At 52.2% G+C, this 27,993-nt stretch overlaps 8 protein-coding genes across 8 annotated transcripts; 6 read left to right on the top strand and 2 right to left on the bottom strand.

Annotated features, from left to right (window-relative positions):
- Window positions 1–16: 16 nt before the first annotated feature.
- Window positions 17–1,369, top strand: PpBr36_05881 (uncharacterized protein; the record flags this gene model as incomplete). Its single annotated transcript, XM_029893029.1, has 3 exons — window positions 17–394; window positions 461–533; window positions 603–1,369. The coding sequence occupies 3 exons, from the start codon at window positions 17–19 to the stop codon at window positions 1,367–1,369; spliced, it is 1,218 nt and encodes a 405-aa protein (XP_029746574.1).
- Window positions 1,370–3,077: 1,708 nt separating this feature from the next.
- Window positions 3,078–3,374, top strand: PpBr36_05880 (uncharacterized protein; the record flags this gene model as incomplete). The annotated part of the gene is made up of 1 exon (XM_029893028.1): window positions 3,078–3,374. A coding segment is annotated over one exon (297 nt), but the record flags the coding sequence as incomplete, so codon positions are not given.
- Window positions 3,375–3,782: 408 nt separating this feature from the next.
- PpBr36_05879 (uncharacterized protein) lies at window positions 3,783–4,949 on the top strand (the record flags this gene model as incomplete). The annotated part of the gene is made up of 1 exon (XM_029893027.1): window positions 3,783–4,949. One exon carries the CDS (start codon window positions 3,783–3,785, stop codon window positions 4,947–4,949), a length of 1,167 nt encoding a protein of 388 aa, XP_029746392.1.
- Window positions 4,950–6,909: 1,960 nt separating this feature from the next.
- Window positions 6,910–9,297, top strand: PpBr36_05878 (uncharacterized protein; the record flags this gene model as incomplete). The annotated part of the gene is made up of 2 exons (XM_029893026.1): window positions 6,910–8,923; window positions 9,032–9,297. 2 exons carry the CDS (start codon window positions 6,910–6,912, stop codon window positions 9,295–9,297), a joined length of 2,280 nt encoding a protein of 759 aa, XP_029746391.1.
- Window positions 9,298–12,305: 3,008 nt separating this feature from the next.
- On the top strand, window positions 12,306–19,220 carry PpBr36_05877 (uncharacterized protein; the record flags this gene model as incomplete). The annotated part of the gene is made up of 10 exons (XM_029893025.1): window positions 12,306–12,616; window positions 12,783–12,843; window positions 12,923–13,402; window positions 13,476–13,646; window positions 13,719–14,333; window positions 15,753–15,811; window positions 15,897–16,083; window positions 16,242–18,804; window positions 18,913–19,114; window positions 19,181–19,220. 10 exons carry the CDS (start codon window positions 12,306–12,308, stop codon window positions 19,218–19,220), a joined length of 4,689 nt encoding a protein of 1,562 aa, XP_029746400.1.
- Window positions 19,221–20,467: 1,247 nt separating this feature from the next.
- Window positions 20,468–21,709, bottom strand: PpBr36_05876 (uncharacterized protein; the record flags this gene model as incomplete). Its single annotated transcript, XM_029893024.1, has 2 exons — window positions 20,468–21,501; window positions 21,658–21,709. 2 exons carry the CDS (start codon window positions 21,707–21,709, stop codon window positions 20,468–20,470), a joined length of 1,086 nt encoding a protein of 361 aa, XP_029746399.1.
- Window positions 21,710–23,783: 2,074 nt separating this feature from the next.
- PpBr36_05875 (uncharacterized protein) lies at window positions 23,784–26,636 on the bottom strand (the record flags this gene model as incomplete). The annotated part of the gene is made up of 2 exons (XM_029893023.1): window positions 23,784–26,183; window positions 26,280–26,636. The coding sequence occupies 2 exons, from the start codon at window positions 26,634–26,636 to the stop codon at window positions 23,784–23,786; spliced, it is 2,757 nt and encodes a 918-aa protein (XP_029746398.1).
- Window positions 26,637–27,265: 629 nt separating this feature from the next.
- On the top strand, window positions 27,266–27,906 carry PpBr36_05874 (uncharacterized protein; the record flags this gene model as incomplete). Its single annotated transcript, XM_029893022.1, has 2 exons — window positions 27,266–27,429; window positions 27,513–27,906. The coding sequence occupies 2 exons, from the start codon at window positions 27,266–27,268 to the stop codon at window positions 27,904–27,906; spliced, it is 558 nt and encodes a 185-aa protein (XP_029746397.1).
- Window positions 27,907–27,993: the final 87 nt, after the last annotated feature.

Here is a 27,993-nt window from a genome sequence, read left to right as displayed (position 1 = left end):
TCGTACCGTCGTCACCATGATCCTCGGTCCCATATCCATTTTGGACTGCGCAGTCTTCTGCCTTCTGCTCGCGCCCCAACTCATACTACAGGCTGGCCTGTTCGACACGGTCGCTTGCGTACTAAACTGCCTCCCATTCCTACTTCTGCAGCTGCCTTACGAATTCATTCGTGACCAGGCGTTCGCCAAGAGCGCCCATGTGTCTCCCTTCACGCGCCAGGCCCCGCTGTTTGAGGATTTCGTCAACCGCTGCGTCCGCTTCGCCTTTGCGAACATTCCCGCGCACATTGGTCGAGTTTTTCTGAGCAAGGAAGTTTCGTTGCCCTTCCTGAGATACCGCATGCTCCGTCATGGGTATCTCCGACCGCCGGTACATTGGCGCGAGCACAGAGGGGTGCGTCTCCACGATTCTCTGGCTAATTTTTGAGCAGGAGGGAACTGACCTAACATGTCGCCGTAGAGGGGCTTCCACGGAATATGGATTGCTGCAGACCCGAACAAGCGTCCAGACGTGGTTGTATACTACATGCACGGTGAGTCCGCCCAAAACCTCCGCACTGAATTGCACGGCTGACTCTCTTGCCCCCATGATGCAATGGCAGGTGGTGGATTTTCAATGGGCTCGGGACACTTTTACCTCGAATTCCTGGTGGTATGGCACTCGCTGCTGCGGGAGTCTGGCTTCCAGAATCCATCAATTTTCATCCTCGAATACACACTAGTTCCCAAGGCTTGTTATCCGACGCAGCTGGAAGAAGCGATCCACGGATACGAACACGCAGTGTCCATGGCAGGACAAGCTTCCAATGTGGTCGTGGCGGGAGATTCCGCGGGCGGAAACTTGTCCCTCAGCCTCATGCTTCATATTGGTCGTCACGATGCGTCGGAAAACACCGAAATCCCAAACCAAACGGCCCGACCCCAAAAGCCCGGCATGGCCGTTCTGATAAGCCCATGGGTGACACTGATCACGGACGAAAACAAGAACACAAGCAGTGACTACCTCAACGCTGAGGCCTTGAAGATGTATGGGCTTCAGTACGTTGGGGATGCCAACAGGCACGATCCGCTCGTGTCGCCTGGGTGTTGCCAAGATGCAAACTGGTGGCGACGGGCAAGCCCCTCAAAAGAGTTGTTTCTCATTTATGGAGAGGAGGAGATCTTCGCCCCCGAGGCACGGAGATTCAAAAAGATGCTGCAGGATTTTGGCATCAATGCAAGAAGCCACAAGGAGCCTTCAGCCGTTCATGCCTGGCCGGTGGTGTCAATCTACCTTTCCGGCGACCAAAAGAAGAGGCTAAAAGGTCTCAGGCTCATTGTTGACGAAATCCGGGGACGGATGTCGCAGGACAACATTGTGAAAATATGATCGATGAAAACTGTATGCTGGTGAGTTTACCAAACTTGGACTTGACTTATAAAAAAGGGTCAAGTGCGACAATGCAAAGAGAAAAGAACAGAGAGAGAAAAATCATAAAGAAGTTGCCGCATCAGATTAGATCAAGTAATTAAACCCTCATCGGCTTGACGCAGGTCAAAGGGAACCTTAACTTGTCGAAAAGACAAGTTCGGCTTCCAGAGCGCTGGTATTTGCATGCCTCTGGGCTCTTTTATCGTCATTTTGGCTAAAGATTTACAGTTTTATAAAAAGTATAAAATAAAAAAAAAAGGAACAAAGTGACGTACCCGTGATGAATCGACAAACACTCCAAGGGTCCAGTTTGCAAGTGTCATCAGGAGTCAATGCTAGAAAGTGACTGGCATACATGGACGCCAGCCGGATGCATCAATGTGAAAGGTTTTGTAGCCCGGTGCCTACCTAGCTTAGCTTAGGATCGCGACCGAAATCCACGACGACGCACCTAGCGCGTGACATGATCGGTTCATTTCGCGGGAACGAAGGACATCTAACCTGTTCGAGTCTTTAGAGCTCCGAGCTTGGTTTGAATCTCTACGGGAAGCTTGTGGGAGATGCTTGTTGGCCCGTCGTTAGGTGCGTAGCCTAGCCACGAGTGACATTCGTGAACGGGAACATTCCTTCTGTCACGACGCGAAGCTCAGGGACGGCGAAGTTCATTTTGCCAAAAAGAGGTGCAGGGTACCTACAGACCAAAACCCGACTAAACTTGCCTCTGGCGTCAGACTGATTGAACAATATTAGCCCCACCAACGAACCCCACTTTGGAAAAAAGGGAGAGTGCGGCTGGCGCCTGACTTGGCTTGCGGCACTGCACAGGATCAGACAAAAGCAACCGACCCACACCCAATCAGGAAAGAAACCACCGGGTTGATCTGGCTTGTATGACCGCGTTGCGCATATAAACAAGCCCAACGTCCCACCAAACCCCTCGCTCGCTGGCCTTTCGGGTACGGCATACACAGCTCCCAGCCCTTTCTTTTCTCAAGCTGCAAAATTCATACATAGATCGGCCCAACTGGCCCGAGCTTCCACACACGCCAAACTCAAATTGACTATATTTCTTCCACCCTACCCCCTCTATTACTATATTAAGTTTACTTAACCTGCACGGGCCTCTTTTTCCCAACTCGAGAAAGACAAATCAACGCCTTACAAATACCCCCCTCAGAAGTCTTTTTAGGTGTTGGGATATTGCAGAACAGTCATATCGCAGACGGCTTTATCACCGTGATTTTTCTCACACGGTTGTAGTGTCCGTGTGTGTTGTGACAGAGCACCCACGCCTCAAAATTCCATCGAATTTAACTGTGGGGTGGTTGCCTGGTTTGACTCGCTCACTACCTCGTCCCCACTCATCTGCGGGTGCCAATGAACTGCGCAACTCAACGCTTCTGTGGGTAGTCTCATTGACCGAGTATCATCAAACCAACTGCCACGAGTGTCATACAGCCGCTGGGCTTGCACCAGGCGCAGGTTAGGCTGATGCCTACGCAGCCTGCTGCTACTTTAGTATATCACTTACGAAGAGCATTGCGGATGCTGCAAGAAGCCGGTTAATTGCAGCTTGGTTGTGGCGTGCTATTTCGCAGTGACACTTTTTTCTCTTTCAAGATCGTCCCCAAACGAGAGACAAAGACGGTGACTGAGCATAACTCATATCACCACCGCATTTTGTCATCTCTCTTTTTTGTTTATTGGATGTCAGTCAACCCAAACCCCCTTTAACTTCCCGATTCCTCAAAGTTGCAAAAATCAGTCCTTGTCTTGTCGTCGTGTGCTGCTACTTCTGCCAATCTGCCTGTGCAAGATGCAGGCCCCTGTCTCAGCAATCACATCACAACGTCACCTGCTCCTCTGCACTTGCCCGCTGGTGTCTAGCGCATCCATAACGGTGCAGCTGCAGATGCCCTGGTCATTTTTTTTTTTTTTTTTTGTTTCTATATTGACATCGTAATGTCCTTCCAGTATACCCATCCATCCAATACCTCCATATCTACCTACCCAGCCTAGGTAGCCTAGACTCCAAACAGACACATCACATCGATTCTCATCGCAACCCACTCACCCATAGACAATACGTCTATTTCGAACGCACCAAATACGCTCTGACAGCATCCACTCGGCATTCTTTTCCAAATCAAACAACCAACCTTTCCAACCGTTACAAAGTAACGCGATAACAAGAGACGAAGAATTAGATTATTCTAGTCTCGCGTCAAGTCAAAAGATTGCCAAGGTCCAGGGATCTTATTCTTGGCAAATCCCGAGTAGCCTTTTACTGGAACTATCCTACCAGTACGAACGCTGCTCTTTAAGAACAGCCCCATACCAGACCAATTCAAGAGCAAACCGACCTCTCGCTATGTCTTATGCGCCTGCAAGCCCAGATCTAAGCTCGTTTTACAGCGGGTCGGCAGATTCTCACAACGCGGGCCACCACCACCATCATTCTTCGTCGTCAGGGTTTGGGTTTCCGGTGCAGGTCTCGAGCTCAAACCCAAGGTCCCGGCCTTTGAGCCCACCATACGGTGTCACGCTCCCAAGCGGCCCCACTTCAAACGTAACCACCAACTACCAGGTGAATCGCGTCGGCGAAGGGCATTTTTCATTGCATTCCAACCAGCAACATCACCATCACCATCACACACCTTATCACGAACATCCCTACTCGCCACACACTCCAATCTCTCCCCAGTCCAATCTCAGCCAGGCTGTGAACGCGCAAAATCACTTGCACTACATCCATTCACCCTTCCAAGCACATAAAAATACTCAATCGCTCCAAATCGTGCCGCAATCAAACCATCACATCAACACGTCCCAACCCGGCCCATCACCCATTGGACTGCAGTACATTCCACCATACTCGGCTCAGCAGTACAAATCTGAACCCGACGACGCTTTTTGTTTCTCGTCTGTGCAGGAAGCCCCTCAGCGCGAGCTTTTCACGCACCAGCCCAACAGGCGGTCTTATTCTCAGCCTAATTCAGACGCGACTCAGATAAAATCTGAAGTCAAATCTGAGGAGCACTACGGTGTTCATTCGCCCCCAAATATCCGCATAAAATCAGAAGCCCAGCAGGCATATCCTCCTCCAGAAGCCATGCCGCCAAGAAGATCAGCGGCGGCGGCACAGCCGTCCGTTATCGCCTCGCCCGTCAAGACCAGGTTTCCAACGGCGCGCATCAAGCGTATCATGCAGGCTGATGAAGAGGTCGGCAAGGTTGCCCAGCAGACACCAATTGCTGTGGGCAAGGCATTGGAAATGTTCATGGTCGCCCTCGTATCCAAAAGTCACGATGTGGCCAAAGACAAAGGCGCCAAGCGAGTAACGGCTCAGCACCTCAAGCAGGTCATCGAGTCAGACGACCAATGGGATTTCCTGCGCGAGATAGTCGGGAGGATCTCGGAGACTGAGGAGAAGGCAGGAAGGGCTGGGGGCAGGGCAAAGGCCGAAAGCTCTAGTGACGATGAGGTGCCGGAACCAAAGAAGAAGGGGCGTGGCGGACGGAAGAAGAAGGTCACCTAGAATTTGGTGGTTAGTAATGTCCAAGGCTTGTTTGGTGGTATTTTCTTTTGATGTCACGAGCACGATGATAGCATAGCATTGATCATGAAAGTTTGATTATTGGTTTCCTGCCCATTCACTGTGACGCTCTATGGCCTTCATGGAGGTCGGAGACATATGTTGACCAGCCCTAAAGTGGAACGAGAGTGTATTCAGCAACTAAATCACCACATGGCCCCCAAAATGCGGGGCTTTGCCCGCACTGGCGGTATACTATGGGCAGTGATGAATGAAATGAGATTCAAATCTGACATGTAATACGTACGTAATACAGTACTGCGAAACATAGTTCTCAAGACCACCTAGGTATGTTCCCTCGAACCCGCAGATTTGTGATAAGTGGTGAAATTTTCAATCGTTTTCCTTTTTTTTTTTTTTTTTTTTTTTTCCGGGTCGTTGTGTTTATCAGACCATAAAAACTGTCGATGGTTTTGTTTTTTTTTTTTTTTTTTTTTTTTTTTTTTTATTCCCCCACGCTGCGACGGTCACCATCGGACGAGCTGTAGAATGCGTGGCCTCAACGCGCATGCATTTTAACCATAACTCACGACCGATCTTGTCCGATCTAAAGAAATTCCTCAACAGGCCTCATGGCAGAACGCCGCGTAAATGAGACTGAGTTGAGTGGTATTTCCGTAGCGCATCCAAAAACTTTGTTTCCACGCTAGGGGGCGTGGGGCTTTTGGACTTTTTTTTTTTTTGCTCTGCAAATTATTACTCGCCAATGTAATTTGAAATGCGACAGGTGGTAGACCGCTATGCTTGAGCATGAATATTAAGCACGACATGCTATATACGGTGGCATTGAAGGGCTCCACAGATTCGATCTGGAGACACCGTCATGGGCGAAGTACATACATGCATACCCCGAGTTTATGGTTGATGTTGGCAACTTATGAACCACGTAACTACTGTGGTACCTAACCAAGCGCACTTTGGGCAGCTTTGGTTGGTGGCTGGCATGTATCCATAGATGTGCCTCGGAATAATTTGTATGTATTGGCTGAGGTGGCACTTTTATTGCCTGCATGCAAAGAAAGCAACTTGGCACGCGACCTAACTTTGTAGAGTACGGTACTTGGTGGTGAAAGAATCAGGGGACTGACCGTTGTTCCCCGCAAACGGTCCCGTAAAATGTGAACTAGGGACCTCTGCCTTACGTAGGTGGTACACAAAATGAGACGGGTTGACGGGCTGTTGTGGCTGTCCTTTTGGGTGCTAATTACGCTTTGTTACATGGATCACGCGACAGCCTGTTTTTTTTTTGTTTTTGCATTGTTTTTCATCATCGGTAAATATATCTGGTTTCCATTGCTTGCCTGCTTACTACGTACTGCACTGGGCATCTTGTTGTGGCTTCGTGGACGATAGGGCGGGAAGTATGAGGCGAAAACCAAAAAGTACTCCAACTAAGCCAAGGTCCCTTCCTTGCCCGCGCCTTTGGGTACCGCTACTGGCAGGCAACTAACGCTGCTATACCCCCATGTCAGGCTTGCTGGGGTCGGGTCGGTTAGGCCGGATTAACGGGTTCCCACGGGGAAGTTTAGCGCGTGCACCCCACCATTCCATCCTTGGGGCGGGCTATGGTTAGTTGGTTCCTTTGCCTTCGTTGGTTGCCAGTCTTGCCGAGTGCCTATCTGCCTATCATATTGCTCACCGTTATTCTATGTTATCTACGAGGTTTTGGCTGCTCTTCGGCTATCGTGCATACTTGCATTCTGCCCTGCTATCTTCTACCAATTTGTACCAGCTCCTATTTACCTAATTGCGCCTCTTGCCTACCAACTCCTCGCGAGGGTTTGCGTCTTGACTCATTTTGTCTCTGATGATTTCGCATCTGCATGTACCAGGCAATCACCATCACTGCTGCCTTGGTCGCTTTTTCGAGAATAGCACAGAGAACCTCCGCTGAAGCCCATGCATGCTGTCCTTTTCCCATTCGTCGCTGTTTCAACGCGGCCGCAAGGACCGGGAAGCCGCCGCCAGCAACCACGACAATGAGATTTTAGCACGGGGCGGGCGTGATCCCCGGGACCAAAAGTCCTCCTACAACATGCCCGCTCCTCCTCCGCCCGACAACGACCGACCGACCTCCTCACAACTGCTACCCGACATCCACGAGGATGCTACCCAACCCTTCTCGTCCCTGTTCGGCCCTTCGTTCGACAGGGCCACGGTGGAGTCGACCGCACAGCTAGCCGATAGCAGCATCTTCATCACGTCGACGGGTAGCCGCTTCCGCCTCGAGCGCATCGACGCAGAGCACACCCCTAAGCCGCCGCCGCCGCAGCAGCTCTCGGCGAGCTGGGGGTCGAGTCGGCCATCGGAATTGCAGGCGCGACCCACGCACAGATCCACGCCACCAACGGTCGCACAGTCCCTTCCCGCCGATTCCCCACTCCGCCCGCCGCATCAATCATCCCCAACATCAACGACATCCGCAACCGCAGCGTCGCCAATACATAGAAGTGCAGTATCACCGTACACTGGATCTCTGTCAGAGGGCGAGGTGTTTAGCTCGGACAGCGCAGGCCCCGACCATGCTATAAATGGGATGGGGGCGCTGAGCTTGGGCGAGGATGGGTTTGGGGCGACGGCTTTGTTTACACATTCTGACGGGGGTGCACAAGCTGCCGAGGTCCTGACCGACTCCCAGTCGGCGGAGAGGTTGGCCATTGGAGGAGAATATGTCAGCGGCTTGGACTCGCGGCCATTATCACCACCGGACTCGGAGTATACAGACTACTCAAGGATTCGCAGCACGTCATATCATGGAGAGAGCAGCTCGTCGCGGTCACAGGAAGACTATCTAAGCAGATCGTTCACGCAACCGGACCCGTTCTCACCACCCGCCTATGCGCCTTCACAAATCCCGGGGTTCCAGTCACCCCAAGAGAAGGCATCCGCTTCGGCACGGAGCTCGTCGTTGCCTTCCCTAATGGAGCATTCGAACCCGGTCGCACTAGGGACGTCGCAAGCACCTCAGACGATACCTGCCTCACCACGTTCGACAGTGACCAGCGTTGGTGCAGGGTCGATCGCGCCGGCTTCCAGTGATCCCGAGGAAGTGGGTGGTTACTTTTACGATACACAAACACCTATAGTGGTAGGACCTGACGACCCTCCACCTCCAGTGCTTGCTCGTTCCAGCACTGCGCAGTCGGTACGGACCCCGCCAGACAGCTTAAGCGCTACGCGGGATAATGTATTACCGGGAGAGGACGTGTTGTATGACGGCGCCGTCAAAAGCGCACACACCCTGACCGGACCATTCGAAACCGGCCATTTGAAAGTATTCCGGAATAACCTGAACCATGACCTCAGGTTCCATTGCAAAGTGGGCAACAACACCGAGATACACTGGATGAAGGGCATCAAGGCAAAGATGGTCCCGTTTTACGCATACGACCAGCGTTCCGGCAACATTGTCATGATTCGTGACGGTGACGAGAGGAGCAAACGGCAGGGTTCCGTAGCGTCACAGGCTGCGGCATACAGCAACGCGGCCAGCGCTATCTACAGGTTCGACGTGCCCGACGACCTGTTCAAGTTCCAGTCACAACTGACGGGCGAGTCGGTGATCTTGGACATATCATCAGTCAAGTGGATCCGGCTGGCGCGCGCGAACAGCCGATCGGTTGAGATGTACAGCTCGGTGCGGTTGCAGATTTGGCACGAGCCGCGGTCGCGGCGGGCGGCGCAAAGTGACGTCGCGTCCTTCGTCACGGCCGGCACAGCGCTATCCGGACCTCTCAGAGACAGGACGACGCCCAGCTCGTCACGGTTAATGGTGTTTCTTGGTCGGGCGGAAGCGTACATTACTGCCTTCATCACGGACGACGTGGAGATGGAACCGAGGGGACACACATCTGCCAGACTGAAGCCGAGAAAGTACGGAGGAATACATAAGCGGAACTCGAGACCAGGTATAAGAGGTGTGTGGTTTTACTCCCTCTCCCTTTTGTTTCTCTCTTTTTTTCTCTCTTTTTTGGTGTTTTATTCTGATTTCTCATCTGCCCGCATCCGACTAACATGGCACATAGCTCGACTTGAACAGAAAACCGGGGGCGACGTAGCCAGCCTTGATATAAATGGAGAGCCGTGCAACTCAGATGTTGAGCAGGGCTTCGAGCTATATAAGACATTCGAAATCGAATTTGAGAGTGAGCCGAGCCAAGTTAGCTTCTGCTCTGCTTGGGCCGAGGTAATCCGAGAGCGGCGGGCTCAGCGGGAGAGGTTACGCAAGATCCAAGAGGACATGCGTAAGGAGACTTTTTCGCCTAAGGAGGCGCTATCTATCTTAACATGAATGGTTGGTTGTGGCTCTGGCGTGCACGGGGGTTTTCTATACTCTATTATATTGGCTTATTTCTTTTTCCTATTTTTTTCAACTTCCTTATCCGTGTAGGCTTTTCAGATGGGTTCCACGGTCTGGAGTATTTCAGGAGCACAGCGGGGGGTCATACTTTTCTCGGAGTTGATATTTGGGGGCACAGTCATATTTTTTGCTTGCTATTTCGAGAAAAAAAAAAGGTCTTAATTTGGGGTCACTACAGGAGCTCGTACTAGTGCTGGTGATAAAAACAAAATAAAGATACTGACGTGTTTGTGACTTGATGTTCTTGTGCAGCGGTGGAAACATGCCTAAACCTAAACAATCGCCCGGTCAAGGCACATCGTCTCAGCCGCTCGAGGTTTTTGTGCAGTATCCGCTATCCGCTCGGTAGTGAAACAGGCGGCTGTTATACGGGATTGGGGGAAAACCAGAAGGGCACTGCCGCCGGGCGGAGGCAGGGCTGAGGCATAAGAATCCACTATTCCACTTTGCTGTCTCGGTAGGACAGTACAAAACAGCAAACTTAACCCCAAAAGCCCGTGTGTCCAAGGGAGATAGATGTTTTGTTCTTGTCGATTCGGTGCCGGTTTTCCCGTTCCGGTCCTCCATCGGATTGCGGCACGCAAAGAACGGGGGCGATTTACGAATCTGGGCTTGTGATTGGGAATGGCGAAGCTGCACGTGTCGTAAATCTACTGTAGGCTCTACGATTTTTTTTTTTTTTTTCCTACAGCAAATATTGGTGTTTCGCACAATAGTCTACAGTATAACAGGCGCTTTCGTGACGTTCTTGTCAGCCCCTGCAGCTCCCAAGACGTCGCCGAGAAATGCAAGCCAAGACAGTTGGTTCGGTAACTGATAAGAGCCAAATGTTATTGGGGTGAGGAGGGTGGGGAGTGAGATTTGACGCGGGTTGAATGTGTAAAAACCACAGCCTAGGTTCGCAATCCGAAGCCCGGGTATTGGGTCGTTTATTTGGGCTTTGTCTATTAATCATTCACAAAAAAGAGTTATTAAGCAGGGGTACTGTGAACTGTAATTGTGATATGATTGAGAAAAGCCGATTCACAATCCCGTATTTACTTCTACATAGGTATAATATAAAAATAGGATACAAAACAACGGCCATCAACAAACTGAATAGAAATGAAAGTAAGCCAAGACACGTCGCCAAGATCGTAGACAATCCTGCATGCTGGGGGATGGTGGTATGATTGACGATGGGCGAAAAGGGTGTGTGTGGTGGGGTTTTTTTAGTGGAGGAGCTGAGCTTAGTGCAGGTGGGGTAACCTGTTTTTGAATTAGCAGCGCAGAATTTGTACATCCCAGCAGCCGCCTGGTTTCTGCCGGTGTAACCATTGCGCCGTAATTATCACTACAAGTCTGTAAATAAAAACTTCATGGAAACTAGGTTGCACCTGGTGGCACAAACCGGCACTTGAGGAGACAAAAAAATGTTGCAAGATGGGTTTTGTCAACATATAAAGTTAGGTAGGCGCGGATTCCCCGTTGGTTATTATTTCTCATGGACGAATGTGAAAAGAGAGGTTCGCGTTAGCGAGAGGGGAGGGGACTTCTCTCATTGCCAATCAAAGTATTAAAAATGAACGAGAGGGTTACATACAACGTGACAGACTGACGGGTTGTGATGTGGGTAATTGATTTTGTATGAATACGGATACTGTGGCTTGGCTTGCTTGGGCAGGCGATCGGAATTGGACAGGCAGCGGTCTCCCCATGGGCTTTTTATCTGCTGCGAACATGGGAGACGCCGGTTCCGTCTCGAGAAAAAGATACTGGAAACAGAAGAATACAAATGCGTAATGCCAATTTCCTTTCTTCATTTTCCATTGACTGGTCTTATCGGTTTATTTTGACCATGATAAGTGAGGACTATCTTTAGCTTGTCAATCTGCCCAGCGGTCCCTTGTAATTAATTGGTGCTGAGTTTGAATAACGGGCTTGTACAAAGGTACAGTACTCCGTATCATCCATGTCCTCACCCATGCTATCACTAAGCCAGAACCAGTTCAGTCAGCTGAAGGTTTCTAGATACTGGCTGCATCGTGGTCGGTTGTTCGAATTTACCATCTTCTCGAGGGTCTACCACGCACATTAACACAACAACGCAGACTCACGTTTGCCATTTAGCATTAAAAATATATCGATTCCGGTCTCATCCTACAGTACTTGCTGCCCCCTTCATCCCTTCATTCAGGTCCCTGCAGCCATCAAATCATTCTGGCAACGACGAAAGTGGGTTCGGGTTTCTGTTCTTCGTCGACAGTTATCCTTGCAAAGTATCCTAGAGCCTTCCGACCCGTTTTTTCCCCCCTTCTTCATCCAGCGTCCTCCACTCTCCAAACCTGTCAGCTTTACCCCGAAAACCCACCCCTTCCCCTTTCCCTTTCGTTACTTCATCAAGGTTGCTTTTCAACCGAAGAAACCGTCTGCCATTTTGCAGGTTCCAAAGATATTGGCTGGCGAACGGGGGCCGGTCTACATACCCCAAGCCAGTCCCTCCACGGGAGGCAAGCGAGCAAGGAAAAATAAGTCATCGCCAATTCTCCGTGCCGATCCTCACACCCTGCCTACGAGAGACATCAAGACCAGTTTTACTTGCACGCAAACGCGCTCATCCGTCCCCGACCCGTCCGTGTATCCGGCGGCTGTAGCTTCGAAAGAAAGTTCTACGCTGCCTGGGATGAACCCACCCGCGGGCGCGCAAACGATTTCCACTTCACCACCTCATTTTACTTAACAGAAATTTAATTTTTTTTTTTTTAATTTTTTTATTTTTTTATTTAGCCTCTAAAACATTACGGTTTTTTTTTTCTCTCTCTATTTGCTATCCGACAGGGGGGGATTAACGGGCCAATTTCAAACGCCTTGACACTACCTGGGCTGGTCTGTCCAGCCCTGGCTGCCATCTTGGGCCTTTCTGGCACGAGCGACATCCTCGTCGCCGCCTCCCCGCCGAAATGCAGGAACCGACGATATACCGTGCCCCGGTCGGTTCTGCGGACCCGGCCGATCAGCCCACCAGTGATGAGATTACAGGTTACCAGAACATGACGGTGATCGACTCGACGCCCGAAAAGAGCGACGACGGCTACCGGGACTTTGTTATCCCAGAAGACAGGAAACTGGGCGTCTTCTCTACCACCCTGCTCATCATCAACAGAGTGGTAGGCACCGGCATCTATTCGACCCCGTCCGCCATTATAGCCAACACGGATAACGTTGGTGCAACTCTGCTCTTTTGGGTACTGGGCGGCATTATGACCTTTGCGTAAGTGATCCTTGTCGTAGGCTCTGAACGGATTGTGTGGAGGCTTTGCTGACTTAATTACTGGCTGTAGTGGGTGAGTAGTTTTGTTATTTCGGGTTCCAGGCTGTTTGCTCCATGCTGCATGTTTCGTGTGACTTCAGTTGCTGATCTTGATGTGTGCTTGAAGTCTGTTTGTGTATCTGGAGTTCGGGACCGCACTTCCCCGTTCAGGAGGAGAAAAGGTTTACGTAAGTCTGTTCTTGAATCATTTGCTCCTTTCTAAAGCAAGAATTGTACTCACAAATACCATGTGGGATGAATGTTTAGTTGGAGAGGGTCTATCAAAAGCCAAGATACCTGGCTACATGCATATTTGCGGTTCAGTTCGTGCTGTTTGCGGTCTCCACAGGCAACACAATCAGCTTCGCCAGTTACATCTTCAAGGCTGCCCTTGGAGAGACAGCCAGCATCGAGAATGGCGCGACGTCAGATTTGCGGACTAGGTCGATCGCCTTCGGGGCCATCACTCTCGTTTGCCTCATCCACGCATTCCTGCCGAAAACAGGCATCTGGCTTAGCAATATTCTTGGCTGCTTCAAGCTGGTTTTGTTGCTTTTGGTCGTCTGCGCTGGCTTTGCCGCCCTAAACGGCCACGTTGCGAATCCGGCCATGAGGCCGGACAATTTTTCCACATTCCAGGGCCAAGGCACAATCATGAGTGCCCCTGATACAAAGGCCGCCGGGAGTTATGCTATAGCGCTGTTGCAAGTGCTCTATGCATACAGCGGATGGGAAAACGCCAACTATGTACGATCCGCCCCAACATGCCCTCTCTAGACACTGTTGTTTTGTGCAGTCCCACTCATAAAAAGTCCTACAGGTTCTCACGGAGGTCCGCGATGCTCCTAGGACGCTCAAGATTGCGGCACCTATGGCGATTGCGACCGTTACTCTGCTGTATGTACTGGCCAACATTGCGTTCTTCGCCGCCATGTCCAAGCAACAAATTGCGGACTCAAAGGTTATTGTCGCAGCAGCTTTCTTTGAGAACGTAAGTTGATCCTAGTAGAAAGATTCTGACTTGGCCCGCCACGTGGATTACTTTCTGACACCGATGCAACAGGTTTGGGGTGAAGGCACCTTTGCCAAGCGAGTCGTGCCAGTTTTCATCGCCCTGTCGGCGCTAGGCAACGTCTTTGCTCAGTCGTTCGCCATGCCTCGAGTCAAGCAGGAACTCGCAAAGGAGGGTATCTTGCCGTTCTCCAGGGTTTTTGCCAGCGACTGGCCCTTCAAAGCCCCTTCAGGTGCTATTTTCCTCCATTGGATCTTTACCGTCATTTTCATATTTGGGTCCGCCACGTCGGATTCCTACACCTTTGTCACCAACGTGTTCATCTACACTGGGAATTGGATCAAGCTACTCATTGGAGTAGGCCTTCTCTACCTCACCTTCAAGGTCTCGGAGGGCTGGCGGGAGCAGCGGACGACATTTCGCAGCTATCCCTTGCTTACAATTTTCTGGATCGTTTCGCTGCTCTACAGCGTCGCTGCGCCATTTGCTCCCAACAGGATGATAAACGCCGTACCATTCTGGGTCGTGCCGACACTCGGGACGAGCATGCTCGCAATAGGAGTTGCATATTGGATGGTGTGGGCAAACCTACTGCCGCTGATTGGGTTCCAAATTCAGCACGAGGTTATACAGCTGCCCGATGGTAGTGAGAGGGTTAAATATGTGGTAAGTCGAGATGCTGCTGATCGAACTTTGACCAAGTTGGTTGATGCTAATGTTGGAAACAAAAATGTCAACAGCACGTTCCTCGACAGCGAGTTCCTCTACTACGGAGATCTAGGGTTACATAGCTACACATGATTAATAGCGGTAATTTATGAAGTCATGATCATTCAGACCTTTTTTTCTTTTCTTTTGTCTTTTCTTTGCCCTTTGTATAAAGCATCTATGGTATTCATGGCAGGCGTTCATTAAAGCGAAAAGGCAGCGTATGGTATATTTGGAATTTCGAGGAAATTAACATTTGTCTGAAGTTTTTGACTTTGCCGACTGATCGAGCATGCTGCACATCAGTCCCTGAATATTTTGAGTGACTAAATCAAAAAGTATGCATACCTGTACGTCATGGGGGGAATCCTTACTTTGCATCCACACACAGCCAGCCTTACGGGGTCTTTGCATGCAAAGAATCGATGAATGGAACTTGATGGTTTCGATGAGGGGTTAAAGACGAACCCTTGCGGAGGAGCAGTTATAGTAGAATAATCTTGGTATGATTATTGATGAAACTGGTCAGTGCCTTATTTATCTTNNNNTGTTTTACGACAATGACTATATCCAGGAGACAGAATTGATTGATCTACTTGCTGACAGACTGGACCTGCCCCCTGAGAAACCCTACTTTTTGGCCTGAAAACGCGGGGAGCTTGCTTTCGGCTTGACGGCATCAATCAGATGCACGCGAATCGGTCGTGAGCCCCACATTTGGCGTCGGCCACTGAAGCCGATCCGAGACCTCATTCGAATTCAACACATATCAAATGCTTCGTCAATGCATGCGTGCAGGCTCAAATTTGGGAGGACAATCTGGCCAGCCCCTGAGACAAGAAACCGAGGAGAAGAAAAACTACAGAGCATAACAACACTGCAATTGAAATCGACACGACTCGACAAAGGCAACGGCAACTATCCAAACTCAGACTTAGACTTGTCCTTCTACACTAAAATTAGCTCGACTACCTAAACAGCCCACCTACGAACACAAGCAGAGCACCGGAGTCAATCCCGGCAGCTAGCTATGACGGACGTCTGCCCGCCGCTTTGTCGATACGATCCCGCCGATTCCGCCCGCCTCCGATGAAGGCCTCCTGAACTCGTGCTTTGGATTTCCGTTTTCTAATTCAGGGCCTCGGTTCTCGAACCCAACTCACCAACTTGCGAGAAAACGAAAGCGACACCGTTTCCCCCGATTGCTGGTTTCGTCGGTAGCGACTCTGGTGGACCGCCGTTCCTCCACAGCCCTTTCTGGCATTTTACCTCTCCGCCGAGGCCGCCGTCCGTATACCCACCACCGCAGTTCTTGTTTCCCCCCCAAGAGAGTTTCAATACTCGCATACGCCAGTGATGTCTTGGGATCTGCTGCAGCGGTTTTTCGACAGCGACGTCTTCAACTCGAATCCCTTTCTTTCGGTCTCTTACCTCTCGTGAGCAAATGCACCGCAATAAAAAGCATCCCCTTGGCCTCCGCCCGAAGAAAATATGATGGCTGATGATCTTTGGCGTTTGCAGGCGGTATGCAGACCATGTCGGGATACACTATGTCCTCTGCAACAAGCTTAGGCAGTTCCCCTACGAGGATATCGAATTCTTCCTGCCTCAGTTATGTCATTTGATAATAAGCGTGGACAACGAGTCCATGGCTCTGGAGGAGTTTCTGCTCGACCTATGTGAGGAGTCGGTTACGGCAGCGTTGTTGGTTCGTTTTGCCCGCTACCCCTCAGAAGAAGAAGCTGCCAAGCTGCCCCCTGGATATCGCCATTTATCCGTCCCCCCATCAACTGGCGACGCTTGCATGCACACAGTACGACTGACTGACCGAAAAAAAAAAAAACATCCCCATGACGCTCTGATCAGACATTTTGGCTGTTCCAAACCTACCTACACGACCTCTCGTCGAATCCGCAGGCCGAAGCGTTCCAAACGTGTAGGAGAGTTTATAACAAGGTTCAGCACATAGTCTTTGGGCTTGCGGACTCGGCGAGAAATGAAAAGATCAAGGAGAACACCTTGCCCGTCATGGTTCTGGGCAGTTTCATCATGGCCGCCATAGGCGTGCCCGGCCTTGCGACTTGGGCTGGGCCGCTGGCTGTTGCCCAGGGCCGGAAGCCAGTGCCGGCGGACCCCGTCTCGGATCCTGTAACGACGCTGCAGAGCCCGACCGAACAGCTTAAAATCAGCCGCGCGCATACGATCAACGCGACGACATCGAGATCGAAACGATCAAAGGACCCAGGGCGTATCACTAGTGCTCCTGATCCAAAGACCGCAACTGCGCCTGCAACTACGAACTCGGGGACCGCCACCTCTGCTAAGCCTCTGAGACCGCCCAGATCGCCACAGGCAACTGCCTCTTCTGGGTCGCGCACCCCTGTCAACGAACCAAAGCGGCCATCACAGCTGGATATGCTTGCCGTTGAGGCCCGTCTTAGCTCGTCATCGCTGCCGCTACCAGAAATGCGATCACCGCGGATGCAGGCCACGCGCCCCACGTCCCCCGTCTCTGCTGGGCTCAGGCCTTCTGAGCCTATGACCCGGAGGCACTCGCACCATGCCAAGGCCATAATCAGCCAGGACGAGATGGATTCGGCACAGAAGACCAGGCTTCTGAGGCAGAACTACTTCAGGTGCCAGACTGCCTTTCTGACGGCGCTCGAAGATATTTCGAACCGACTGGTGATCGTCCCTAAGCAGGCCCGTCTCAGCGCCCTGCGGGCGGAGCTGGCACTCATCACACAGGACCTACCGGCTGAGGTCGATATACCCGTTATTTGCCCACCCTCTATGCCCAATGGCTCGCCCGGAAAGAGCAAACACCACCGCATTGTGAGGGTCAACCCGGCCGAGTCGACAGTGCTGAACAGCGCAGAGAAGGTGCCGTACCTCTTGATGGTCGAGATCCTGCGAGACGACTTCAGCTTCGATCCGGACTCGGCAGACAACCAAAGGTTGCTATCGACGCTGCTGGCAGGGCAAGGATCGCGCAAGAGGATTTTCGACCTGACGGAATCGCCAAGGATTCCTCTGGCTAGGAGTGGCAACCCGGAGCCGGCCGTTCCTGACAGCGTCTTTGAGCCCACGGCTGGCGACCTTGGCGGCTCTGGAGTCCTGGGGACTTTTGACGATTCATCGGGTAGCGGCGAGAAGCCGCCGTCGATAGCGGTTCCAGGCAGCAGCAGTATGCAGAGGTTGAACAGCAGCGCGACGACCATCTCGACGCTATCGGAGCCTACCGCCCGGAGCTCGGCCACCTCGACATCGCGGTCCAGCAGTCCAGGACCGCGCAGGAAGCCGGTGGCGCCGAATAGTGCACGCCCTGTCAATCCTGGCTCTTGGACACCCGTGGTAGAGCAGCCAGACTTTTCGGCTTTGGCCACGCACATGCGCGCTGCTTCGCAGATGCTTGCACAGCTTGAGGCTACCAGTGGCAAGCGGCCAAAACAAGAGGTGGCTGCCATCCGAGCAAAGATCATTGCCAGTATGCAGAGCTTGGAGGAGCAGAGCTTTGATCTGGATGACGGCAATGGTCCCACATTTGATCTAATAATAGCAAAGGCAGACGCTGCCAATGCGGCGGCGGAGGCTGCGGCAGCAGCAGCGACGAACGCAAATACGGATGCGGGCGAAGACGGCGAGGTAGAGGCGCCCATCGACCCGCCCGTGGACACGACCAACGCTGGGGCTGCGCGCATGGAGAACGACTTCAAGACGGGCGGTCTTCAACGCAAGGGGGATCGAGACGATCCGAGCGCGGCCGTGTTCGGAGAGGCCTGGCACGTCAAGAAGGAGCGCATCCGGAGGTCGTCTCCGTATGGCTGGATGAAGAATTGGGATCTTGTCAGCGTCATCGTCAAGACTGGCGCTGACCTTCGGCAGGAAGCATTCGCGTGCCAGCTCATCAATGTCTGCCACCGCATCTGGGTCAACGCGGGCGTGCCCGTCTGGGTAAAGCTGATGCGGATCCTGGTGACTGGCGAGTCTTCGGGCCTGATCGAAACCATCACCAACGGAGTATCTCTGCATTCGATCAAACGCAGCTTGACACTGTCGACGATCGAGTCCGGACAGAACCCTCGGCGGCGGATCGCAACGCTCAAGGACCACTTTGTCAAGGTATTTGGGCCCGTCGACAGCGAGCCCCACAAGGCAGGCGTCGACGCTTTCAAGCGGTCGCTTGCGGCATACAGCGTGATCTCATACATACTGCAACTCAAGGATCGCCACAACGGCAACGTGCTGGTCGATAACGAGGGGCACATAATACACATCGACTTTGGCTTCATGCTGTCCAATTCTCCGGGCGCTGTCGGGTTCGAGGCGGCGCCGTTCAAGTTCACGCATGAATATCTCGAGGTCCTCGGTGGTATTGGATCGCCTGAATTTGAGGACTTTAAGAAGCTGTGCAAACAGGCCTTCCAAGGTATGTTGGATATACTTGAGGCCGTCTTTAGGACTCGATGGGATGCTTTTTATTCCGAGGAGAAAGGATCCATCTCACTGACATTACTACCTGGGTGAAAACAAATAGCACTTCGCCGAGAAGCCGACAATATCATCGACCTTGTGAGCATGATGGGACGCGAGTCTAAAATGCCTTGCTTCGGGGCTGGCATAACGCAGACGTCTATCAACCTGAGACAGCGATTCCAACTGCAACTGAGCGCTGACGAGGCCGAGCAGTTTGTTGAGGACTTGATTGGCAAGTCGCTCGGAAGCTATTACACACGACTGTTAGTTTTAACACCCAATGGACTTTCAAATGTCAGCTTTGCTAACAACAGCCTCCACACACGTAGCTACGATACCTTCCAATATAGGACGCAAGGGATCTACTAGATGTGAGCAGGGACAGCACAACCGATTGGATTTTGAGCCACCTCTTTTTTTTTTTTTCGTTTTGGCTATACCATCATGATGCAGTGCGGTGCGGTGAGGTGTGATATTGTAGAAGCCCTTCTCACCCCCCTTATATGTTTCTGTGTCTTTTTTTTATTCTTGTTTCACGACGGTGTTGAAGGCATCTGGGTGGCGTTGGGCGAATTGCCAGGATAGAGACCTTGAAAATGTCAATATCAAGGCCAGTTGGCCATGGTTGTCTAAGGCCTGAAAAGCTTGCCAGGGCTTTTTGTTATTGTCCATCTTCGAGTGTCTTGGGTTCAGAACTGACTGTCAAGCTGACTTCCCTTTCCAGTCTTGTACTCATTTCCATTGTTGATTGATCATCCGAACGGCCATGGTGCTTCCTAACCTCTGCGGGCTCCTGGTGTCATCCGCCCCCCCTCTGTCAATACTGGTGGGTTCACTTCAAACGGCAGCGCCAAAAAGGCCGCAAAAGCAAACTTTGGGGACCATGCCAGCCAGCGAGGATCGTCTAGGCCGCCGGGAGTGGGCAGACTGTGAGGTACAGCTCCCCCCCTCTCGCTTGTGTGCAGAAGAGCGCACCTCGAGAAGAAGCCCAAAGAACGCTGGGAACGAGATATTAAGCACGCTTGCGTTTCTTTTGGTAGTTGTTCTGATTCCTCCCCTTGATTGCTGCTGCTTCACCCATTCAAAGTCTATTTTTCTTATATTTCCAGCACTTGGCTATACTAGAAATGGGTAACTGTTCTGAGGATGGTTCCAAAAAAAAAAAAAAAAAAAAAAAAAAACCAATGTGGTTGCGCTCAATAAAGGCTCAGAATACAAACATATACTGTCACATCTGCGGCACACTCTCGGAACTGCAACCTCAGGCTACTGCTGGCTATCTACTGACGGCACAGGCCGAGGAGGAAATCGAGGCCAGCACAAACACGTTTTGAAGCACCTTATGCCGCCACCCAGCCCGCACCGGACCCTGAGGGTGCCGCTTACCTGCAAAACTCATAAACATGAGATTCAGATAGACCGAAATAGCACCAAACGTGAGTTTCGAAACAAGATTACATAGAGAGGTGTTACTTGGGAAAGGGCTCAAACGGTAGTAAGTAGGGAAATCAGGCGCTCGCTACTGGAAGTTGGGCCAGCGTGTGCTTGTACCCGTCAAAGCAAGACAGAGACCCCCCAACAAACAAAGAAAAAAAAAAACCTTCAGTCATCCTCTATCAGTCACCGTCGCTGCAATCCCGGACTTGGACTCCCTGCAGACTTTGGATCGTGACCTCAAAGAGCGGGATCTTCTTGCACGTGTCGGCGGCCGAGTCGCACATCTCCGACAGGTCGTCGACGTGGTACGCAGTCATGTCGTACCGCTCCTCGCCGCCCGATCCCCCCTTGGGCAACACAAACTCCTTGAGCACGCACATGTTTCTGCCCAGGGCGGGCCCGTCCTTGGCGGCGCCAAAGACGTCGCGGTTGCTGCCGAAGTAGCGCATGGCCGCCGTGATGATGTTGTGCCTGTTCGGGACCTGGTGCACCATTATCTGCTGCCTGTGGTCGCCCCATGTGATGCCGATCTTGACGTCGCGCGCACGCATGCTCGGCGGAAGCATATCGCCGAGTCGAGGAGGGCGAAACCCTGGTGGTGGGCCCGAATTGAGAGGATGTTTGGGAGGCAGAATGCCTCGCATACCGGAGTGAAGCGGGACACCAGGGGGTCCCGGACGGTGGCCCATAGGGGGCGGCCGGGGCAATATATTCGGGCCTCTCGTTGGGGGTGGAACAGGGACGGGTACAGGAGGCCCCGGCGGTCTGACAGGGCTGCGGGGTCTGGGTCGCGAAGATGAGGAGCCCTCCTTGGACCTTCTCCGGGTCTTTGAGGTAGGCGGTCCTCCATCATCGGACAGGTTAGATCCTGACCTGGAGTCATCAGAATCGTCCGAGTCTGAACCGGACGACGAGGACGCCGTCTCGCTTCCATCGTCGTCCCAGTCGCGAGGCTTGCGGCGACTGTCACGCAAAGGTGCGAAACCGTGGGTCAAGATGTGGTGGTTGAGAGCCTCAGCCGTTTTGGCGTGAAGGAGCTCGAGAGCTTCGACTACGGTGGTTCCCACATCCGAGAAGAAGACTGAACGCTTCATCTTGGAACTAAAACAGCCCTCGCTCTTGATCACCATGGCCCGGAATTTGCCCCCCTCGGGCTCCTTGGAGGTGATTATGTCGACCCTCGAATCGTGAGGCGTCATGAAATCACAATTATCTGAACCAAGAGTTTTAGGGGTTGAGGTTAGCTAATTGATCAAAGCGGATAATCAAGGCTGAAAATGGGCTTTTTGCAATTCATGTTCTGAAGAAGAATTAAAAAATAAAAAAATAAAAATAAAAAAAAGAGAAAAGGTCATATGAATGAACACACCTAAGATCTGTTTACGCAGGTCAAGGACTAGGAGATTACCAGATTGAGCCATGGCTGCGGTAAAGGCGTTTGGCAGTGTTTGCTGGGAGAGTTCTGATGTTGTTGATATAAAGTGGGAGGGAAAGGACGAGCATTAAATCAGGAGAGCCAGCCTTGAAGAAGAACGTTCTCAGCCTGCCAGACACTCTTTGCTTGCGCTTCTACTCGAAGCGCGCATGAAGAAGTAAAATAGTAGAAAGTGACTAGAACAGTCAAGGGAAAACAACCACATATTTATACTAAAACAGGATACCCCAGATATGGGCACAACTTCACGAGGACTCGCCCATTCCTCGGCGACTGAGCCCTCGGCTGTTGTACATGTTCCAGGTCAACCTGCATGCATTAATTCAATTTTTGCCCGGGGTTGGTGAAAAGTCGGGGGGACAAAAACAGGTAAGGCAACGAATAGGGAGCCATGGACCACTCAAGATATCGAACCGACACCAACCACCACATTGCATATGAGTGGCGCGAGGTACCCCGTTTACAGTAGAGTGCCGGCAGGCGCCTTTACACATACGCACACTATGCATATCAAAACGGGCAGGCTAGTGTTGTCTGACCTCCATATTCCTGCCGTGTGTTACCAAAATGACGGACAAAAGAGTCATCGTCAGCGTCGTACCCGAAAGCATGAGAGAACCCGTTCAATATGTTGCATGGTCGAAGGACACAACGAAGATGCGGTCGGTCATTCCATGACGGAGACTTCGATAGCAGCGACCCGTGTGAATAGGCGTCCAAGAAAGATAGCCGGTCAATGCGTTCTAGTTTTTGGCCGATCAAGGTGTTCCTGAGCTGCTTGAAAGAGGACGGCAGGCCTTGATTGGGAGGCCGATCGCACTGCATGCAGTTATGGTGCCCCAGGTTCGCCCAAGTTTGCACTTGCACTTTCGCACTGGCAAGTAGGGGGCCTCCAATTGCATCGAGATAGGCACGGCTGCCCGGGATGGCATCGTAAGGGTGGACAAGCGAAGGAAAGAAATGATAAGGAAAAGGAAAAGAAAAGCAAAAATCAATACAACCTTGGAACCTACGCACCCGGCAAGGACTCCGTAGGCAAACAGGCACCAAACCGGAAAAGCTGAGACGACCACCGGCCAGTAAAAGATTGCCAGGTGCTGCTGCTGCCGCTGCTGCTCGTTCCATGCAGGCCGTTCTGCCACCCTTCGACGCCCTCGGGTTAGACTACATGGAACGATCCGTATCGACAGATGATAAGCTGGCATTTACATCTGTGCTCAGCTGAACAAAATGTACCTAGTTAAATTGACGGATGGGAAGATGGGCGTTTTCTTCACTTTTTTTTTTTTTTTTTTTTTTTTTTTTTTTTTTGGCTTGCTGATCATGTCCGTGTAAATAACATAATGCTCTCGTGAGGTCCAAGACGCTGTTGTCTGCCCATTGCATCCTCGCCAAAGGTGTAGTCAAAGTGCCGACCACAGTGACAAACTCTGGTCTGGATGGGGACTGTTCCTTGAAAAAGAAAAGTGACATGTGGGAGAGCAGAAGAAGAAAGACCAGAGCTAGTCTAGGGAGCCTCAACCCCGCACTGAAGTGAGGCTGTACAGGATTATGGGTGGTGCAACAGGCGTCGAGGTGAAAATTCATGTATCCTGACTAGGAAGGGAGCATGCATTAGACCTGGACTAGCAGTAGACTATCTATACAGTGTAACCTAGTCTAATCTAGTCTAATCTAGTCTTGTTTGTTCCCACACTGTCTGTCACGGACTTGCTCACCATAATCGGGCGCCGCTTGAGGCCTTGATGAAAATGCCTGGTACCATTTTGCAGACCCTGGACATGCATCTCTTGGATACCTAGACCGGTAACATGGAACAAGTCGAACGAAGCCTGCAGATCTTTTCGAACCTGAACCTGCCCAATCCCAAAAGACTACAGAAGTAACTACCTGGCCACTCATACCCAAATTATACTGACATAGCAACGTTCAAGACTGCTCTAGACTGGAAATCCAGCTACCCTCCACAACCGCAGGCCTTGACGCGAACCGGAATGCATCATAGCTGTGACCCCTTGACCGACCAATTGTTGACGTAGCCTTGTACCTACATCATGCGCTTACTGACATGACAGCTTCTCCAATCTTGACTTAACAGCCTCGACCAACGCCGTCTCCCTCTCCAGGAGCTGCATCACCTGCCCAATCTTGGCCTTGCGCACCTCGGCCGGTACCTTCATGTTAGGTGTTGATGGCGATCCCGGCTCCGCCCTGCCTCCGTCCCCGGCCGGAGATGCCTTCCTCTGCTGGTTCTGGCCCTGTTGTTGCTGCTGACCCAGCGCCTGAGCCTGCCTGACCAGCTCCTCCTTGAGTCGCGTGACCTCCTCGAACCGCTGCCGGTATTGCCTGATCTTTGCCCCCGTCCTCTGCTGCTGCTGCTGCTGCTCCTCCCCGCTGGTAGCCACCACGTCGGACCAGCTTCCTAGCACGCTCGCCTCGAGCGCCTTGACTTCCTCTATCCACGCCTTCTCCTTATCGCTCAGCTCACGGCTGTGCGCCCGGCTTGTCTGCCTCTTCAGCCTATCCATGCGTTCCGCCAGTGCCTTCTGGCGCTCCCTGACATCCTCCAGTCGTCTCCTCAGTCGCACGTCGTCCGGTATGCGCTCGCCCGTTTCAGAGTCCACGTCGTCTTCGCCCGCAATCTTATCGATCTTGCCCTTGAGCATGTTCATCTTGAGTACCTGCTCGTGTAGTTCCGCCGGCAGCTGCTGCAGCCTTCTAAACAGCTCGCTCACCGCCTGATTGATCCGCTCCGTCTGCGCATCCACGTGCTGGTGCGCGTTGGTGAGCAACGTAAGGATCGCCGGCGACAGCCTGATCTCTTGCTGCGTCAGCGCCGCCTGGTACTTGCTCGACCTCGCGAGCTTGACAAAGTCCGAGAGCTCATTCTGCTCCCCAAGGGTGTCGGGCGGTTGGAAAGTCGGCCGCGGTTCGCAGATGACCAACGGCTTGATATCTTCCTCGTGGGCGAACGTCGGGCTCGGCGCCCGGACGGCAGGCCCAAACTCGTCTTCGGGAGTGTCCAGTGTTAGTGCAACGGCAGCCTGAGGCGTGCCACTCAGTACAAAGTGACCCAGGTCTGGATCGTTGATGGCAACGCAAGCTGCTAGCGGGCCCCCTTTGTGAGTGTAAACCCGGTCCCTGGTGGATGACTGTCCTTTGACTAGAAGATCTATCCGGAAGTCTGCACCGGCCACCGAGTCGCCCTGGAGCTCACTCTCCAGACGGAAGACCCAAGGTGCTAGGGACACCAGCGTGATGCCGGCCGGATGTGTAATGTAAAATGAGTATCGCGATGTAACATCTTCGCTGAACATGGGCCATGCGTCGGAGCTAACTTCCATAGGTCGCATAACGTCCATCGTCTGAAATGTAAGAAGCGAAGGAGGATCTATAGTTGCGCCGAATCTGGCCACTTTGGATTTTGACGGTGGAAGCCACTGCGCCTGAACACCGTCGAGATCCAAACAAATTCGAAGTTGTCCGCTTGTTGAGACGAGACATATCACAGACAGTGACAAGCCTTCCGAATCGTCCGCGGCAAGCTCATCCTCATCTTGTTCCATCATCAAATCTCCTGTGTCGCCCTTCTCCCCAATGACAAAAATATCTGTCAGTTCCAGATCTAGATCGTCGTCACCCAGAGCTTCCAAATCAAGATCAAAGGGTCCCTGTAACTTGGGAATGGCTCCAGGCTTTGCAGGTCTGGTGTAGATCTCCGAGGCCGGCTCAGTAACAGAGGCCTCGATAATCCGTGGTTCCTGGCTATCGAGATCTGACATCCACTCTAGCTGTTGCTGTGCTAGTTGCTTCTCCGAAACCGATACGGTCGGGTCATCCTCAATAGCGGCGACCTTCGCGACGACCGAAACCGAGAGCGATGGGATCAGGTTAGGCGGCGGTGCCCACTTCTGAGGAAGCAGCGGGCACAAGGCGTAGACGTCGCCTCCACGCATGGCGACCCACAATGTCATTGATGACCACGAGCCAGATCCGCGGCCGCCGAAGCAGGCGGCTGCCACTTCCATGTCGAACGAGTCAGGCGAGAATCCCTGGTTCATCGCCCCGATCGATGCGCTGAAGTCCTGGTCGAGCGAGGTGCCATCCGCGAGCTTCCTCAGATCGATGGCGAGGGTGGGCGAGTCGAACGACCACCGATCGGCGGCAGATATTTCCCACACCCGAACGATGGAATCGTCAGTGACGGTGACCAGACATGAGCCACTAACACCGAGTGGATGCCAGAGGGCCGAAGCGATGGCCGATTTGGATGTCACATGCGTAGTAGGCCCTAGGGTCCAAAACTTGGCCTTGAGAGGGCCACTATCTTCTGCTGTCAGGTGTGAAGGATCCGGTAGCAGGCATACATGGACCGTATGTGCCGTTAGCACTGCGAGATAGTTTGAGTGTGGAGATATGATGAGTTGCCTGATGTCGTCTGCTACCGGCGTCTTGATTGTCTATACTCCCATGAAAAGAGCCATGTTGTTAGTAATAGCACATACAAATGACCAGTTTCTTGTCAGCACGGAAAAAATGTGGAAAACACCACTTACGCGTATGCCCTGAGCATGGCCAGAGGATCCAATGCCGGCGTTGGGTCCATCATCCTCGTGTATTGCGAAAGAACCGGAGCCTTTGGAGTCTTCCCGTTTGATGCGCACACCACCCCGGGTTTGCCTCGACTGGTGGTGTTCCTTGAGGTACACGAGATCGCCCCATCTGATTTCTCGACCGTTGGCGACAAACACCTCAGTGCCTCGACGCGCTATCGTCCGTCTTGGTCCAGCCTTGGGCTTGCCCTTGGGCGCGTAAGAACTCCTCCTAGGGTCGAGCTCCGGGGGTGCGAATAAACTATGACCAAGAGCCGGCTCGTTCAGCCAAGCTGGAGTGTAGCTGGTGATTTTCACCATTTTGTGTGGGTGCGTGAAAATACTTTTCGATTGATATGTTCAGGTCGACATTGAACTCGTGGCGCGCGTTACTCAAGTAGGTGATGCTGGACGGGATCAGCTAAAGGATTGGATTTATGTTCGGCGAGACCTTCTGATTTGAGCGCAAGGTCTACACACGTCTACGGGCAATATAAAACCGACGCAGTTTGCGACAAAAAAACAAAAACAAAAAAAGATGCTATCAAGCGGATGCAGTTGGCATTTTTCTGGCAATAGGGAATGCCTGCCTGGAGTTCTTTCAAGCCCCCCCAGCCTCAAATTTCTTGAACGCGCCGACGACCTCAAGCTTCTCTGCCGGGAAGTGACTGCTTATGTGGGGCACATTTTCTGTTAAAGACCCACTTTAGATCAGGCATTGCTACATTTTGGTGCATAAGTCCGGCGCGATTGACGATGCGCTAGCTTCTCTCGCCGATTCGAGTTCGGGAATTAGACCTTTCTATCCGTAGACCTAACACAAATCACAAACCCGCGTACCTGGTTAACGGCAAAAGTAAAACTAGGAAGACGCGCAAGGAGAAAACGCGGGCCTGTGAAGCATCAATCACCATTGAATCACGAAAATAGCTACACAACAATCAGACAATATGCAGTTTCGCGGAACGGTCGACCGACTGGATAAGCCAAGTGCTTACTTCAACAAGCAACACAACAAGCGACGACGTACCGAGAACGGCGACGATGATGCGCCGCCGTCGCAACCACAGGAGGACCCTCTCGCCAACTCGACGACACTCTATGTCGGCAACCTGTATGCACTATCCTCCTCACTAATACATCTTGAAACTCTAGCTATCTAGCCACAACCGTCTCAGCTACTAATGTTCTCCACAGGTCATTCTACACAACCGAAGAGCAAGTCTACGAACTTTTCTCAAAGTGCGGCGAGATCAAGCGCCTGGTGATGGGCCTGGACCGCTTCAACAAGACGCCCTGCGGCTTCTGCTTCGTCGAGTACTACAACCACCAGGACGCGGTCGACTGCATGAAGTACATTGGCGGCACCAAGCTGGACGAGCGTGTCATCCGCACAGACCTGGACCCGGGCTTCGAGGAGGGAAGGCAATACGGCCGCGGCAAGTCTGGCGGTCAGGTCCGCGACGAGTACCGTGAGGACTACGATGAGGGCCGCGGTGGTCTTGGGAGGGCAATTCAGATGGAGCGGGAGGCACGCGCGAGGGAGCAGAGGGATTCTAGGGACGAGGAGGAGCGTGGGCACTTGAGGTGAACAGCCGAACTCGATTACTGGATGGCGTTTGGGAGGGCTTTGTTTATTTGTCCTCGTTTGATTCGGACGAAGGGACTCTATGCTTTC

Source organism: Pyricularia pennisetigena (genome assembly GCF_004337985.1).
Source record: "Pyricularia pennisetigena strain Br36 chromosome 4 map unlocalized Pyricularia_pennisetigena_Br36_Scf_6, whole genome shotgun sequence".
NCBI lineage: Eukaryota > Fungi > Ascomycota > Sordariomycetes > Magnaporthales > Pyriculariaceae > Pyricularia > Pyricularia pennisetigena.
The sequence above is the reverse complement of the archived record's forward strand: the minus strand, read 5'-3'. Positions and strand labels throughout refer to the sequence as shown.